Source organism: Rutilus rutilus, assembly GCF_951802725.1.
Source record: "Rutilus rutilus genome assembly, chromosome: 3".
Lineage (NCBI taxonomy): Eukaryota > Metazoa > Chordata > Actinopteri > Cypriniformes > Leuciscidae > Rutilus > Rutilus rutilus.
The window spans coordinates 15,757,180-15,774,611 of NC_140211.1; the positions used below are offsets into that span (position 1 = coordinate 15,757,180).

General features: G+C 35.9%; 1 protein-coding gene across 1 annotated transcript; it reads right to left on the bottom strand.

Moving 5' to 3' along the window:
* On the bottom strand, positions 1-17,363 carry fah (fumarylacetoacetate hydrolase (fumarylacetoacetase)). The gene is made up of 14 exons (XM_084403535.1): positions 17,169-17,363; positions 16,521-16,631; positions 16,312-16,433; positions 15,693-15,742; positions 14,016-14,106; positions 12,329-12,426; positions 11,521-11,573; positions 10,921-11,020; positions 7,183-7,313; positions 3,781-3,856; positions 3,615-3,661; positions 1,763-1,864; positions 804-921; positions 1-653 (listed from the first exon to the last, which is right to left on the bottom strand). Exons 1-14 carry the CDS (start codon positions 17,331-17,333, stop codon positions 577-579), a joined length of 1,341 nt encoding a protein of 446 aa, XP_084259661.1. The 5' UTR covers positions 17,334-17,363; the 3' UTR covers positions 1-576.
* Between the last annotated feature and the right edge of the window lie 69 nt (positions 17,364-17,432).

The window sequence follows — 17,432 nt, forward strand, 5'->3', positions numbered from 1 at the left end:
CATTTTAGTGGTGCGATGCATTTTATTGTATTGTATTGAGTGATTAGCTCAGCAACATGCATATGTTTTATGGACATTATGTTACAAAATAAAAGCATGACTTAGGACATTTTAAAAGGAATCAGTAACTTTATTGAATTATTTTTCAATAACACAGAATAACAAACCATTTCATGTGTGTCACTTCTGCAGTAACTAGCTGAATTGCTTTAAAGCCCATGAAGACTGCTTTTCCATCATTTTCTCAAGATCACAAAAGTTATCTATAGAAAACTTTTGACAATCACTTATACATTTCAGCTCCTCCATAGTGATATGTAACACCCACTTTTCACAATCCAACCAGTTCCGATGTACAAAATCAAGTCCCGTCCTGCATTTTTTTCTTAATGAATCCTGATTCACCCAGAAATTCACCAGATTACAGGTGTAAAAAGAGATTAACGTAATTTTTAAAAGTCCTAAAGACCTTTAAATCGGTTTTAAACAGGTTATGAATACTAGAGGATGAATAATACTATAGATGCCATGTGTTTTGTCTGGCTTACAGTAGGGAGGGAGAGCAAGAGAGGTGCTTCACTGTTGCAGAGCAGGAAGGATCTTCCCCTCACACAGACCGAATCCCACTCTATAGCCACTGCCCTCACAATAACCTGCACAGAGAGAGAGAGTTCATATCCTTTAGCAAAGAGCAATAGGGATCACATTTCTATCAACTTATAGCTCTCCAACTCAACAACAGGTAAAACTAATGTGACAGAAACCCTCAAACATGCACACGCACACAGTCTCTAAAAGCCCACCTGAGAGAGTGACCTCATCTCCATCCTTCAAAAAGGTCCTTGTCTCTCCATTGCCGAGGTCAATAGTCTTGGATCCTCTCCATGAGAGCTCCAGCATAGAGCCAAAACTCTCTGGATCCTTTGTGCACACAAACACAGTGTCAGTACTGTACAATACAGCTCTGTGCAGAAATATACTAGTTAGTTTATTTTTTTCTTTCAGAAAACAAACAAGCTTGACATATTACTATTATAAACAATTATAGTTAAAATGAATAATTAAAGTTACATAAGTTAAGTTATATTATTTACTAAATTTAAAAGATTGAAATAATCTAAAAAATATAAATGTCTTAGTTTATTTACTGAAATTAGTTGTATTATAATTAATAATTATAGAAAAAATTATAATTAGTTAATTATTATATTATTTACTGAATTTAACAGATTGAAATGAGATGTATTATTAATAAATAATTACATTTAATAATTATTGTTAATTATTATATTATTTACTGAATATAACATATCAAAATAAAGAAAATATAACTGTTGTCTCCAGTGTAGTTACTTAAATAAATTTTTTTTTAATTATTATTAATTTAATAATTCAAGTTAATTATACAATTTACTAATATAACAGATTTAAATAAAACTAAATATGAATGTGGCTTCAATGTGCAGTTATTGAAATTAATAAATGGTTGTAAAATTATTATAAATAATTATATTTAAATTGAATAATTAAAGTGAATTATGGCATAACAGTTACTAATTTAACAGACTGAAATAAAATAAATATGTAAATGTGGTTTCAAGTATGTCTACATGAATTAATTCATTTAAAAAAAATGTTTAAGGTCATAACATAACAAATTTGTCTCTTTAGGCCCATCATGAGACAGCAGACTTTCTTTTTCGAGTGAACTGTTTCTTTAATATACTCTATATCAATGACATGCTTGCACACACACGCGTACCGGTCCACTGATGGTGCCAGATGCCAGCAGGTCGCCCGCTCTGACGTTGCAGCCGTTGACTGTGTGGTGTGCCAGCTGCTGTTTCATGGACCAGTACATGTACTGTGAAGAACCACAACTCATTACAAGCAGCTGGTGTCTATTACAAATAGAGAAAATGTCTTTCTCTGTATGTGAAAGAATGGCGTAATCTCTTCTGTCTTCTGCAACGGAATGGGTTTTTCCCAGAACTGATAACACACGGAGCAGGCGCTGAGAGATAGAGGCGGGGTTCACTAAGAATGAATTGCTTTGTTTATTTGCACTGCACAGCCTGTGTTGCTTTAATGCCTGATTCACTAATGGAGTTATGCAAATCAGGCAATGGTGCAAAGTTGCAAATCTTGCACAGGGCAATTTATGGCGAGGCAAACAGATGCAAAACCACACATACACAGATGTATTTATAGAAAGACAAAGACACCAAAAACAATCCCAGTTGGGATAAAAATAATCTCTAAAGGGTTCAAAGGGTGATCAAATAAAAATGCTAAAATATTTTCTGACCCACGTTTTCAGTACTTTGCTGTTTCTTGTCCCACAGCATGACAACATGCTTACAATATGTTGGCCAACCAGTCAGAATATTTGTGTAGTATAATTTTCATTGCCATTCCTCTACGCATTTTCTTTCCATCTGGCTTGTGCTGGAGTTTTTCCAGGGAACTTCATGTATAATCATATGGATACAGTAAGAGTAACTTGTCACTTGTCAGTAAGGATGCAGTAGGGTCCGATACTGCACTCGTGTACAATACTCGTACTCATTAAAATGCTCCGATACCAACAACTGATATAACACAGCGTGTAGAATACGGTGCTTGTGACAAAGAAACACAGACAACAGAGCAAACAGAGAGCACTAAATGTATCGAATAAATAGAATGGTAAACAAATTAAATATTTACACCTACTGTACTGTATGTAGCTGCTGTGCACAAGCTGATAAGCGAAACACGTGGAGTGGATTAAGCACACAGCGACATAGACCCACAAGTTTGTCGAGCGCATCCCTTTTCCACAGAAATCGCTGGAAAGTTTTTTTTATTTTATCACATATTACTAACGTTAACTGACGGTAAAGAGAGAGAGAGAGAGTGTGCGCACTTCTGTTACTTGCTCTTTATTGCTGATCACTCACTTAGCACACGTGTCATTTGGATTAAAAATAAATCGTATATGTAAGTAAAACCATGAATTGTTACGTGATTTATGTATAACGAGTGATTCCCTATATTATTACAGGACGCACACATCTGAAGCACGCACCCAGAAAGCCGTGTCTCAGAAAGTTCTTGAATACTTAATTGAATTCTCTTTCACATCTACTTGCATTTGAACTGACAAGTTCACACAAAATTATGTAAAAACGCCCGTCTTGGTGAGTTTCCTAGCCAGTAGAAAAAAAATCCTTAGCACTGAACCCTGCTGAAGCAGCTCTTAATACGTGCTGTGCTATTAAATGAAAGATCAAATATAATAGAGCAATAGAATGAACAGTGAAAGTAACAGAAGCATGTATAATACCTTTTAACAGGCATAATTAAGCATGAAAATAACTTTGTTATTTGCTAAACAAAAATTAAACCAATGAAAATTATTCATATTATTTTGCTTTCTCTACCTAATATAATTAAAAGTTACAAATGCAATAAATATACAGGTATCGGTATAGGCAAGTACTAAATGAAAAGTATTGGTATTCAGCCTTCAGGAAAAAGTGGTAATGGTGCATCCCTACTTGTCAGTATGAGTTTGTTACTGTTGGAAACAGCAAAGTATAAACGCAAAATAAATGCAAAACATCTCTTACCTTAAAATTAGACTTGCAAATGGTGGCGGCCTCTTGCATCTCCTCACCTGGCCAGATGAGAAATAAATGAGGAAGAAAACGAGACTGAGCACTTAAAGATAAAAAGTGTCACATGTGCAAAAGAAGCACAATGACAGACAGATGTTACAGATAAGATTATGTATACCTTTCACAGTGACAAAGAGGTTGATATTGAACATGTAGGGGTCATCGTGACACAAGTATGGAAGAGGCACAGGGTCCTAAAATTATATAAATATAAAAAATAAAAATAAAAACATTAGAAAAATCCCACCAAATATTACAGTTTTTCTTGCTTAAACACTATAACCAGGGTTTTGAACTAAAATTTCAAAACCATAACGCCATTTATCAAAAAGCACACCCATTTCCCTAAACTATAAACACTATCCCCTGTTTTGACACATGAGTCAGATTTAGTGAACTGTCACTGCAAAAGTCTACACACAAATCCCTTCATTTCTCATTGCCGACACCATGTTGCAGCAGGGGTTCAATCTTCAGCTGGCTGGCAGGAGCTGCCACTGGCATGTCACGTGACCTGAAGCACTAGCATTCAAAATATTGTTCACTCAAGTCAGCACAGCTTCAGCTAAATTAGCACGCAATTACCCAAGTGGAAACACAAAGAGTCTAAATTTATCACATACCAATCAGGAACTTCAATTTAGATAAAAGGGCCGGAGTCAGTTCATTCAGTTTTGGAACAATGGATCCAGAAAGACATGAAGGAGGAGGAGGAGGAGGAGGAGGAGGAGGAGGAGGAGGAGGAGGAGGAGGAGGAGGAAGGGCAAGGAGACAAGTCTCGGATGAAATTCGTGCCACTCTAGTTGCCCATGTCTTTGTCCATGGTATGACTATGAGGGAGGCTGGGCTACGAGTAAGGCCAAACTTGAGTCGCTTCATCGTTACATCGATCATAAGAACCTTCCGGGAGAAAAACAGGTAGATGTACTTCAGACTGCCACAAGCAACATAACTTACCAGTTTTGGAAATGTTGTTTTGAATTTATTGCACCAGTGTGTGAGACTATGTTGTAGTGTGTGTGTTTGTGAGGGCTTGTGTGTGATGTCTGAGGGCAAAGTTTGGTTTTTCAGCAAGAGTGAATGGTGTAGAGCTTCATTTTGACCTGAAAATAGGATGTTTGGGGAACTGGGTGAGATGTTATGGATTTGTGTTTACTGTTTTGAGAATACAAGGCATAGTTTCAAGAAATGTGTTTAAGCAATCGAGAAAAACTGTAAGTGCACATCTTGGCCAATATATGGAGACTCATCTGAATTCAATGTTTGCATCAAGAGGTCAATGTTTTGTCTGGTTTGCTTGGTCCAGATAGCCCTGCTTGTAGATGCTAAAACTACATCCTTATCCCCTGTTAAAAAGTCCATGTTGAACTCCTAAAAAAGAATGGCATTAGAAAATAAGCATCAGAACAGACCTGCAAGCCATTTTTGGGTGGCGACCCACCGATTGAGAATCACTGATCTAACAAATGAATGCCTAAAAGAGAATAAAGATGTGTTTTTGCCTCATTCACTTATAGCGGTTTGGTTTTTTACAGAAAGAAGAAAGTAGTTAACTCAAAGAATTGCCTTTAGCACGCCTCATTTCCCGCTTATATGCAAAGTCTGTACTCTGACGTCTGTGATGATGACGTGTCCGTTCCTCAGAGCTGTAACAGGACTGGAAAGTTTAATAAATTCAAACTATGACTATCATTTTTAAAGATAATGGGTGCAATGGCCCTTCCTTAGGTGCTAATCGGGTACTTTGTCCAAAGCCTATGTAGGCCGCATTTCAAAGGCAACACAAACATGATCGCAAAGGGCTGCTACCAAGAGTAAGCATAATTATGCTGCCTTTTAAAGACACCCATCCATTTTGCATGAAGAAGGGCAGTTTGCGTGACACAGAGCTGTTGTCTATGTAGAGAGATCCAAATCAGCCACTTATAAGGCTTTTTGTAAAGGTTTTCATTTTTGAAAGAAGGATGCTCACCAAGAATCTTTTGTATATAAAAAATACAGTAAAAACTGAAATATTGTGAAATATTAGTACAATTTAAAATAACTGTTTTCTATTCAAATATATTTTAAAAAGTTAACTCAAATCTGAATTTTCAACATAATTACTGTAGTCTTTAGGGTCAGATGATCAAGAAATCATTCTAATATGATTTGCTGCTCAAGAAACAATTCTTTTTGTTATCAAAGTTGAAAACAGTTGCGCTGCTTAATATATTTTTTGTGGAAACTGTGATACATTCTTTTCAGGATTCTTCGCTGAATAGAAGGTTCAAAAGAACAGCATTTATATGAAAATTATGTTGATGGTATGGCCCTTATACATCTGTACTCAAATCTTGGCCAAAAAACAAGCCAGTGTATTGTGCATGCACGCCAGAGTAATTTTGTTGTTTTTTTACTCATTTTAACAAATAACTGTCTGAATTTACAGTGTCATTTCATTATCAGAATATTTATACAATTAAAGGCAGGGTAGGCAGGATTTTTCTAAAAAACTTTTTCCTAAATTTGTTTAAACTGTCTTTATATACCAATAAATAATTCAAATGTAAGTACTCTGAAAAAGAGAGTATAAAAATCGAGTGTCTGTAGTCCTCTCAGGACTGCAATAAACACAGCTTCTTATTCCATTCACTCCCACCCCCTCCCTTCTGGGCTCCTTCCAAAGCCACGCCCCCAAAACACATGAACGCGCGATGCCGACCGCTCAGCTGGAGGAGGACGCGTTTGCCAGCGCATGTAGTGACATCATGTCAGAATCACATGTAATAAAATACCTAACTTTATCATTATGAACATAAACAACTAACATGGCTGTTAGTACTCACTATCAAGCTAGCATATCGATACTGGTAAAGTTTAAAATATATTGAGTTTGATTCGGTAACTAGCTAGTAACATAAGGCAAAGCTAAAAACAGGTTGCATTGATACACGTTTTCCCATTACCATCAGTTACACTGTGATGAAGGTGAATTTCGTGTAAGATTCATAACATATACGGTGTTTTGCATGTAAGAGCTTCCACGATGAAAGCACTGTTGGCTCTGATGAGGACTAACATTACACTCAGGTGACAAGTAGCCTACCTTTCTACCTTATTAGTTCCTTTTTTTGCCTTGTTTGCCTTTGCTGACTGTATATGCAGGTACTGGGAATTTTGACTTCTCTTTCTCTGCCATTATTGTGATTCTTCCTAGATTCCGTGCCTCTCTCCATGCCTCTTCGCCTCCTCGAGTCAAACGGGTGCGCGCATGTGGGCAGCTCCTAGCAGCAGGGGTGGTAGCCATGGTAGCGAGGGAGAGTGACAGTCGCCCAGCCAATCATTTCATTCGTTCCGAATGGAAATAAGTAGCTGTGTTTATTGCGCCCTGAGAGGACTAGAGACACTCGATTTTTATACTCTCTTTTTCAGAGTACTTACACTGTAATTATGTATTGGTATATAAAGAAAGTTTAAACAAATTTGGAAAAAAAATGTTTAGAAAAAAACTGCCGACCCTACCTTTAACCCAATTTACCTGGACAGGATTGGGTTCAACGAAGGGCATCAGTGCTTCCATGGGAACAACCCAGGGAGAGATGGTGGTCCCGAAATTCTTGCCCAGGAATGGACCTAATGGAACGTATTCCCAAGCCTGGATATCCCGAGCTGCAACAACAGAGAGAAAAAAACACTACAGCAAGAAATCTATACAAATCATGCACTGGTATTGTGGAAGTAAGGTTTGCAGGGAAAAACACCACTCAAACTTTCTTCAAAAACTGCAAAAATATTATTTGGTCCCTTTATCCTTTATTTTTTGTAAGAAAACATCTTAAATGTATGTCTCCTGAACAACTAGATGCATTTACATTTGAAATTTGTATGCCATTTTTGTATAGTGAAATGATCATGCACACAGGCTTCTCACTACTCTCTCTTTAAACTTTATCTCTTCTGCTTCTTGCCTAAATACGGGTATGGATGGATCATTAATTGTGGCATTTCCTCTTCCTCGACTAAATTCAATTCGTTTCTTCAAATAAAATGTACAATTATTCACTGTACATATCCCTGTACAGGCACAAACAAGCTGTGTTCCAAAACCTAGTGAACTGCCTTGCCGTCTACAGCCTACATAGGCATATGTGTGCATATATGATCGCTTAAATTTTTTTTTGATCGCTTAAAAGTTTTTGCAGCAGAGCATAAGAGCCTTATCTTAGTGATAAACTCTCCAAAACTACATTTGGTTTGTTTGAGGAATAATATGCTGCAGCATAATTTCTCGCATTTCACCATAATGCATTATAGTGCAATATAATTTATTTATACAACCCACAATTTCTTAGCAAAGTAAGTCTTATAAAGCTTTTGTCCAGACAAATAAATTAGATTGCGTTGAGCAATATTATTGAATTTATATCCTGCAAGCTTTCATAAAGTCTGCCGCCTCACGACACTGATATTCTTTACTGTGTCAGTTCTTTATTTATTCATTGCGTTTCAAATCCATTCATATATCTGAAATTGATACAACCCAGAAATCCCATCCAGATTGTTGCATCAGAGTATTTTTCATGGCCTTACGCAGAACAGATGCCAAAGAGACACTAATACGCACCATCAAGACGTCATTGCATCTGCATGTACACAGACAGTTTCTAGTATCTGTTCCAAACAGGACTAAATATTCTGAGCTGTACTCATATAAAATACAGATGTCTACCCTATGCATAATTCTGACAGAATCTCACTAGAAGACAGGTAGCATTTCTAAGGAATGCTCGCTGCTGGAGAGGAAGTAACTTTGGAGATGAAAGAGAGGTTTTCTAAAAACGAAATGCAAGAAAAAAAAAAACACTAATACATTTTTAAACTGCAACTAAAATGCACAACTTATTGATGCATTTTGGTATTAAAAAATATATTTTTTTAATGAAAAATTCAATTAGAGCACATTTCTGAGCACTTGTACTTTGGATTCCTGTCCTTTGGTTTTGAGCTTCTGCCTGTGTCCTGGATTGCCCTGTTTGCCTGTTTCTTGGATTATTTTGACTACAGTGTGTTTTTTACCATTTGCCTGGTCTTGACTACTCTTATGGATTATCCTGAGATAAAGCTGCATTTGGATCTTTCACCAAGTCTCAGAGCAGTTTTGTAACAATAGTTCACTGTTTTGCAACAGGGCAGAAACATTCGGTAATGCATGTGCAAAATAATAGCAAATATAAAAAAGTAAATAAAAATATCCTGAAAATGGGCAAATTTGATTTCCAAACATCTTGTGATTTTAATGCTTTCATACTGATGTCAGCCAATGTTCACTGCACAAAAATACAATACAATTGGTACAATTCCCCATTACAAAGTCAAAAGACTTGTGTTTTACTCACTCTGCTACAAAACACAGTACTCTGTGAATGGAAACTTAACAGCTAAGCAGCTGCTGTGTAAATGGACGTATGCGTGCTTCACCAAGCATCACCCAGTGCCTTCTCAGCCTAAAAGTGTTTCTCATCTTCTAAATCTGCTCAACGGCTCATAAAAATGCAATGTGTTTAGTGTTCTCAAGAAGGAACCATTGTAGGTTTGGGAAGAGATAGGGGTTGTCAGATTTTCAAGTTTGTACCAATATGGTTTTATGACATAGGAACTTCTCTACAAGAGTCCTTCATACAAGTACAGTGCATGATAATATTGTTGTATGGAATTTTACCCTGTTTTTCAGTCACTCTCAAATCTCCTTTGCTATTTCCCATACAAAGCTGTCGTATGGCATTAGAAAATGTGGAATATAGGTGCATTTATGCTATGTGGTAATACCAAAATTACGAGATTTAAACTTGTAAAAAGTGTTCATGACCTCGCTTGTAAGACGGGAAATTTCTGAGAGCTCCTACGTGCACCACCTGACCGCTGAAGATTCATTTAGGTGTTGATAGTTTTGCCATAGAAATGCATACTTCCCAGTCTGAGGATGTGGAACAGCTCAGAATAGAGCATCACGTGTTGTCATCTCAAGACTGTGGTAATTACATACTGTAATCTCATACTGATTCTACCTTTATGATATTTGTAGGGTTCTTTTTGTCCTTAAATCATCATCCAGTTCTGTTTACAACTCACATTTACAACAGACAGATTCTGCCTTACATTTCACTTTGATATTATTATATAATTTCAGTCTGGTATTAAATTATTACTGGGAAAATTAAGTAAATGATGGCAAAACTGAAATTTTTGCGAGGAAACCTTTCCTTTAAAGTGGCCGTACTATGCTATTTTAAAGTCTCCAACATGCAGGTCAAAAACACTTTGGTTTCACTTTATTTTGATGTTCCCTTTAACACATTCTGTTGACTATAAGTAACATTGCACCTACATGTCTACGAACTCTCACTAGAGTGTTAGTAGAGTATTAGAAGAATGGTTAGGGTTAGAATTAGAATAAGTTGACATGTAGTTGCAACGTTACTTATAGTCAGTAGAATGCCTGTTGGAGGACCATCACAAAAAAAAGAGTTAGCAGATATTATGTTCAAAAGCGACTATCAAAATGATGTGTTACCAACACTTTTTTCCATGTTCTCATAATATACATTGCAGCATCACCCCTCCTTTCCACAAGCCTACTCTACTCTGATTGGTCAGACGGCCCTGTCTGTTGTGATTGGTCTACCGCTTACAGCGCTTGTTGGAAATGAAACGGCCATTACCATATCTGAATTTTAGCTATTCTATTATCTGAATTTTATTCAAACCCTAACCCTAACAGCGATAATGAGTAACTGTTTTACCAAATCAATTCGAGTGCGAGTAATTATCCTTTGGAAGTGCATGCAAAGTGCATTTCTTCTTGCAGAACAGAAACCAGCGTCTTCTTGACATGTTGACAACACGAACCAAACTCTTCCAAGCCTCAGCTACAACTAGTGTTTGAGGGTCAAAGTAGATGTTATTCGAGGGCATCCAATGAAAACCATAGGCTGGCATTAAAGAGATTGTTCACCCAAAAATGAAAATTCTGTGATCAATTACTTGACTCCTTTCAGGTAGTTCAGAATCGGTTCATTCTTTTGGGACTCCATTTATTGTGCACTTTGATATTTTGAAACTTTGCAGACTTTTTACATTCACAAACAGCTGTATTCCACACTGCATCAAAGTTAATAACAGAAAAAGCATAAATGGAGCACTTTAAGCTTATTTAAAATCATATAAGATGATGTGGGAGAATATGTATTGCAGAAGACAACATATTGCTGGTTCTCACCACTCCAGTCGTTCATAAGCACCATGCCGAAGATGTGCTCGTGAGCCTTCTCCACTGGGATGGGCTCTCCCAGATTGTTCCCTTTTCCCACAAAGAACGCCTGAAAAACAACACAAAAACATCCTTCATTCATCTTTCTTAAAACTTGCATAAGATATTGCACCACATGAACAAAAATATTGCAAAGCCACTGTAGACTATATTTAAGAGGGGGAAAAGTGACAGGAAAAACACCAAACCTGGTGCAATCTGTATAAAAGTTTGAAAAACAATTTTCAAATGTTTCATTGTTGCATAGAAAATCAGTTAGAGCCATTTCAGAGCAAATACAATACAGTGCATATCGAACATCAGCTGCAAAACATTGAGACCTGCAAGGAGAAATCAATAAATTGAGTGCCATTTAGGGAACATTTCCACTGAAAGTACATTCATTGTAAAGACATTTCTCCTGAGATTACGTGCCTTGTTTAAATGAACAATGGGGAAGGAATGAGATCTATATAAGTATTTTCTGCACAGGACTGAATCAGCAAGAACTTATGATAACATGCTCAACTAATAAGCTAATGAACTATATCACATAAAACATTTACTCACCATCTCTAACTCTATATCCAGCTGTTTGCTAGGTCCAAAGATGGGCGGCTGAGCTGAAAGAGAATGACAGAGAAATATAGTTATGAAACAAACAGATTTACAGCTGTTTTAATGGATAAACCAGCAGAGTTCATTACAGACTGAATTTACCTCAAATTTATAGTTCTCACTTAAACATGTCAGATCAGTTCTCAAGTGAGGCTGTAATAATGAACGGCACGGGTTTGCTGACCAATGAAAGCAATCATTTAACGTAAGTGAAAATATCAAAACAGCCCAATCATCCACATGGAGGTTCTTCATAAAACATGACGCCATTAATCATTGCTATGATGTCTATGAAGCAAATAAAAAAAAATGCACATATTGTGTTTTGTTAATGTGCTGACTGTGCTGTATGTTAATACACCACACATTATTCAAACAGAGAATATTTCAATTTGCATTTAACTGCAAAAATAAACTAAAAATATTTTGCAAAGAAAACTGTTTTTGTGCTAATGTTTTGAGAACATTATTAATGACCAGATAATTTTGAACGAACATTCTATTAACATTACTGGAAAAATGTTTTTCAGAACTTTGAGATAATAATGCCAGAACGTTATCCAAAGTTCTGAGAATGTTCCCTGTTAGCTGGGTAACTTAGGACCAATTAAAAAAAAAAACATTGTGAAGATTTTTAATACCATTTTAATGTGCAATCAAACAGAAACCATGCATTTTATTTTCAATTGTATCAATTCTAAGCTACTTTACAGGTGAATAACTTCTGTTAACAAGTCCACAGCTTGTCCAATGTCTTTACCTGCATCTGGTCTCATCTGTCCTTGAGGTCTTCTGATTGGTGTTCCAGAGACCACCACAGAGGAAGCTCTCCCATGATACCCCACTGGAAGTCTCAGCCTACAGGACAGGATAATATGTCATTCCCATTAACACGACACATCATAATCTTTCTTTTGTTCCAATTCAAAACTGTATGACTTTCTTCGCTCTCCAGAACACAAAAGAAAATATTATGAAGAATTTTGACTTTCAGTGTATGAAAAAAAACTATACATCCATTCTTTCTCTTAATCATGTAACTATCTAATCTCAACATGTGACCAGCAACACCTCTCTCATTTATAGGTCGTGAAAGTAAAGTAAAATAATCTGAGTTATCTAGAAAAACTGTTGTGTTGTGTTGTGTAGTTTTCAACGTTTTATTATTTGATGCATTTATGGTTTCATAAATATTGCAAGTTTTATAAATATCAGCTGTTAACTGAAAATCATCCTCTCTGCTCTTAAATCTCATTCTTCACATTTGAGTTAATCAGAACCAGTTGTGTTTATTTTTATTACACACACATTTCATATAAATAAACATTCTTATATAAAAGTCCTCTTTTACATTTCAGAGTAAAGGCACTTATGTTACTTAAACATTATGCATTTAGGCTTCCAGATAAAAAAATCTTCCTTAATAAAAAGCATTCTCTACATATTCAATGTCATGTCATTTTTTTCTTAAAAATAAAAATGGTCAGATATACTTTCAATGCAGGTGAATTCAAATCATTCCTGTTTTTTGGTTTTTAAAATAATGTATATACTTTTCCAGTTAGGATAATGCTTGAATTTAATATGTTTTTTTTTATGTATGATAATCACCCCAAATTATTGTATTGTATGGTTGCAGTTGTAATTTAATAGTTGTAAAATAATATCTGTCTCCTCTTCTGAAAAATGACACCTTTGAGTTTAGTCATGGTTTGTTGTATGGAAAAGAGCATAATAATAATAATAATATAAAATGTAAAATAAAACTGTTCTGTTCCACAGAAAAAAAAAAGACCAGCAAACGGGTTTGGAGTGACTTGAGGGTGAGTAAATATTGACAAAATTTACACTTCTGGGTGACCTTGTACATTTCATCCTACTCCAAAAATCACCCTGAAAACAAAACCCCAGCTCAGGCCCGCCTTTGTAAACAAACTATACATTTTCCTCCAGACTAATTCTAATTTTTTCCTGAAGAAGTGTCTCGCGTTTGAAAAGTCCCAGTGACAGATTGACTGAGCCGAGGGGAACTTCAGGTAGGTGACTGAAATTGAAAAAATAAAAAACTTCCCTTTCCATTTCCACACGAGTCCTTGTTCTGTCTCCAGGCGAATAACCCCCTCTCTGGGCCTTGTAAGTGAAAATGTGACAAGAAATACAGTTCTGTTTTGGAGGGAAGAGTTATTGCTAAAATACGTTTTTCACAGCGAGCTGGAAAATACGCGGGTGCATTATTTAGCCTGACAGGCGTATGCTGGGAAAGAATAAAGAGACTGTTTATGGGAATAACTTACAGGAACTTTGCTGGGTCTTTAAAACTCGAATGCTAACTCAAAAGATGAGAAGTCAGCAGGAGCTGGTGATGATGTGATTGTGTTTCCGGCTACTCGATTGCTTCGGATGTTAGTATTTAAGAGGGTGAGGAATATTAATGGCCTGTCACGTACCAGTTGGGCATCAAGGCGTTTTCTTTTCCACGGAACATTATTCCAACGTTGGTGGCATGATCTTTTGATGAATAAAAGTCTGTGTAGTCGCCTGTTGGAGAGAAGGGAGAATAAAAGATGAAGGAAAATGAGTAAGGGGGTTAATGAGGAATAAACACATGTAGTGACAGGAGTGAAAAATCTGAATTTGTCCCCCCGTGTATCTGTTAGAATTCAATTCTGTTTTCGGTGCACTACACTGAAAAATGTCACTTAGTTATTATTAATAACTAATCCATTTTTTCTAACATGTATGATCACTTTGTGTGAGAAAATGAATTTTATACGTATGTCTGAAATTTAAATTTGTTTTAGTTATTCACTTATAACCGCCACCTCGCGGTCTTAAATCTCATTCACAATTTTAGGTTTGTAATTGGTCACGTGACAATTGATAACTAATGACGTGGTATAAATTATGCAAATTCTGATGCAACGTTCCTAAAAGTGATTTGAGAGCTCCGGTGCCGGGGAAGAAAGTTTCATGAAAGAAAGAAAATAATTCAGGGGCGGAATGACAGGACAAAATTGACAAAAATTAAATTAACTACACTGAATTAAATATATGAGTAGCTTCCAAATTTCCCATATCCAGAAACTTCTGATCTCTCTTCAAGAATCAATTTGGCTATGTATCTGGAGCTATCGGTCCTTATTTATTAATTAAATGTGCTCTCAAAACAATTATATGCGTAAATAGTGCAAGAAAGAAAAGACCAATCAAGAATTCAGTATTCAAATACTATGACGACCTCATTATTGATTACATTTTGAATCTGATTAAAATTCTGTCAATGTAAAGGCCCGTTCACACCAAGAACGGTAACTATAAAGAATGTAATAACTATATTAGCATCCACACCAGCAGACGATACTGCTATGTTTATTATAAAGGTGCACTGCTGTTCTGTCGTCTGCCGCTTTAATGAATGATGAATTCTGATCTTTAATCTTACATTTCTTACAGGAGTATTAAGCATAATTAGAACAAATTAGAACATTATTAGAACAAACTTTAACCATAATGTTTGAGGAAAATTATATGATTATTAAAAACACAGAAAACATATACAGAAATAATACAGAAATAACACACAAAAAGAAAAGCTGTAATCTTCTATGGCATGAGAAAGGGTTTTAAGGTTTCTGAATGGCTCTGAAAGCTATAGTTAATGAACAGTGCACTCTAGTGGTGATTATGGAACATAACCATAAATTATACTAGTTTTATGACGCATCCTAAACGATCCAATTCATAAAGTAGTCAAAGACTGTTTTAACATCAGAGTCAGCATGAAAGTGTTGATTATGTATTATTCATGAGTGTATGTTCTTCCAAAGTAAAAAAATGTCTTCAATAACTTGCTCTGCCTATAAAACAAATTTAGTATGTTGTGATGATCCATCAATTACTTATGGATAAAATAAATCCTGCCCATCATTTTTTTCTAGATGATTATTTTGTTTTATTCTGAAACACAAATGATAATTGGAGTAAAACAGTTACAAAAGGCATTTCATGTCGACTTTAAATCTTAATTGAGGAGCAGAGTTGATATAAAACACAAGTAATAGATGAAATATGGTTCTATGATATGAAATATGAAGTTTGAGTATAAGACAGGCCATCACACTCACCTATCTCAGCTGGGATATGCATCACTGCTGAACTCTGATGAACAAACGCCCTGGAGATCACAAAATCACAAACGTTGGGTTTCCATGTTTTACAGGGACATTCCATAGAAATAATGATTTTAATACTGTACAAACTGTATATTCTATCCCTTCACTATAACTCTAACCCTAAACTTACCCATCACAGAAAACTTTCTGCATTTTTTACATTTTCAAAAAACATCATTCTGTATGATTTATACGTTTTTTTCCTCATGGGGACCAGAAAAAAAGTCCCCATATTTCAGGGATTTCAAATATTGCCATCTTTATTAACGTAGGGTTTACCAGGACCACACACACACACACACACCATAATGAATGCCATAATGAAATTTTCTTCAGCTTCTCTTCTAAAGGTCATCTCCTGATTTAAATAAATAAATGTTAAATAAAATAAAAATAAATAATGATACAAATAAATAAAATAAAATGCATACTACTACTTAAAATGTTTAATGTTGCTGCATAATGTGTACTGTTTTTTTAATTATAGGCAGTATATAGTGCATACATAGTAATAATATGCAATAAAAAGTACACTAACGAATGGACTCCATAATGTGGGAGGGACATTTACCTGCTTCTTAAACTGACGTCATCACGCAGCGTGGACTCATTTGCAGCCAGCAGCATCTGGAGGCACTTTCTCGCTTCTCTCCAAGCGTCATAACCCAGAGCCATAAATGCATTGAGTGTGGGCTTTGATTGGGGGTAAAAAACAAGTGTAAGCATGCAGAATAGAATAACACATAATATTTAATACAAAGCTAAACTGATGAAGCTCACCTGTTCAAAAACATCCTGGTGGGGCCCAAGAGCTGGTCCATTAAAAAGATGCTTGATAACACTTAGGTCCAAAATTTGGTCTCCAATGGCTACGCCAATTCTGCGGCTGGGCTGTTATAATAACCAAATATGTTATACAAGTTAGAAAGGATCTTGTGACTAGAACATTTTGCCATGAATTTCAGAGTGCCTTTAGTTTTCTTTTGCTTTTATGACAGCAGCACAAAAAAAAAAATCATAATGTTCTTCTGCATATTCCAAAGAGCATCTTGTGCTTCTGTGGAAGCAATGTGTACAAAGGAGTTTACATGGTCACAAATGGTATTATCATTTTGCACGGTCTACTTTAAATGCTATATATGCTTAGGCAATTTTTAAAATGCTGACAATCATGCCAAATAAAGCTTTGTTGACAGAGAGGGTTTACTTTAGATTCTGAATCCTGATTTTCAGTGTGTTCCTTGACCCTTGAAACCAACTGTGTCCACACACACAGAATTGCAAGTGCAAGTAATAATATTCATTTAATAAAGGATAATCATTTAGTTGTATAATGTTAAACACAATCTCATTGCATAACAAGACTTTAGTAATTCGTTTCGACCAAACATACTGACATTTTGGGGATTGAGTAAACTGTGTACTTACATTATCTGGCGTGGAAAAAACTCCATAAGGCAAATTGTGATAAGAAAAGTCACTTTTCTCCTCAACTTTTACGAAAGACATTTTGAAGTTACAATGGTACTCTGAAATACTTCTCAGAGTAAACAAAAGCGCGAGTAACTTCTTCCAGATGCCCAGTTGAGACATATGAAAGTTACCGCCTCACGTGTCGAAGCGGCGAGCCAATCAGAGACGCCCCCTTCTATCCTCCCAACGTCAATACCTCTTCGTCTATTCGACGTGACT

Excerpts from the sequence above, each read along its gene's own strand:
- fah (XM_084403535.1), bottom strand. The coding sequence starts at position 17,333 with ATGTCTCAACTGGGCATCTGGAAGAAGTTACTCGCGCTTTTGTTTACT. Across the intron at positions 16,434-16,520 it reads ACCAGGATGTTTTTGAACAG|CCCACACTCAATGCATTTAT; the intron begins GTGAGCTTCATC and ends CCCCAATCAAAG. Across the intron at positions 654-803 it reads AGATGAGGTCACTCTCTCAG|GTTATTGTGAGGGCAGTGGC; the intron begins GTGGGCTTTTAG and ends CTCTCTGTGCAG.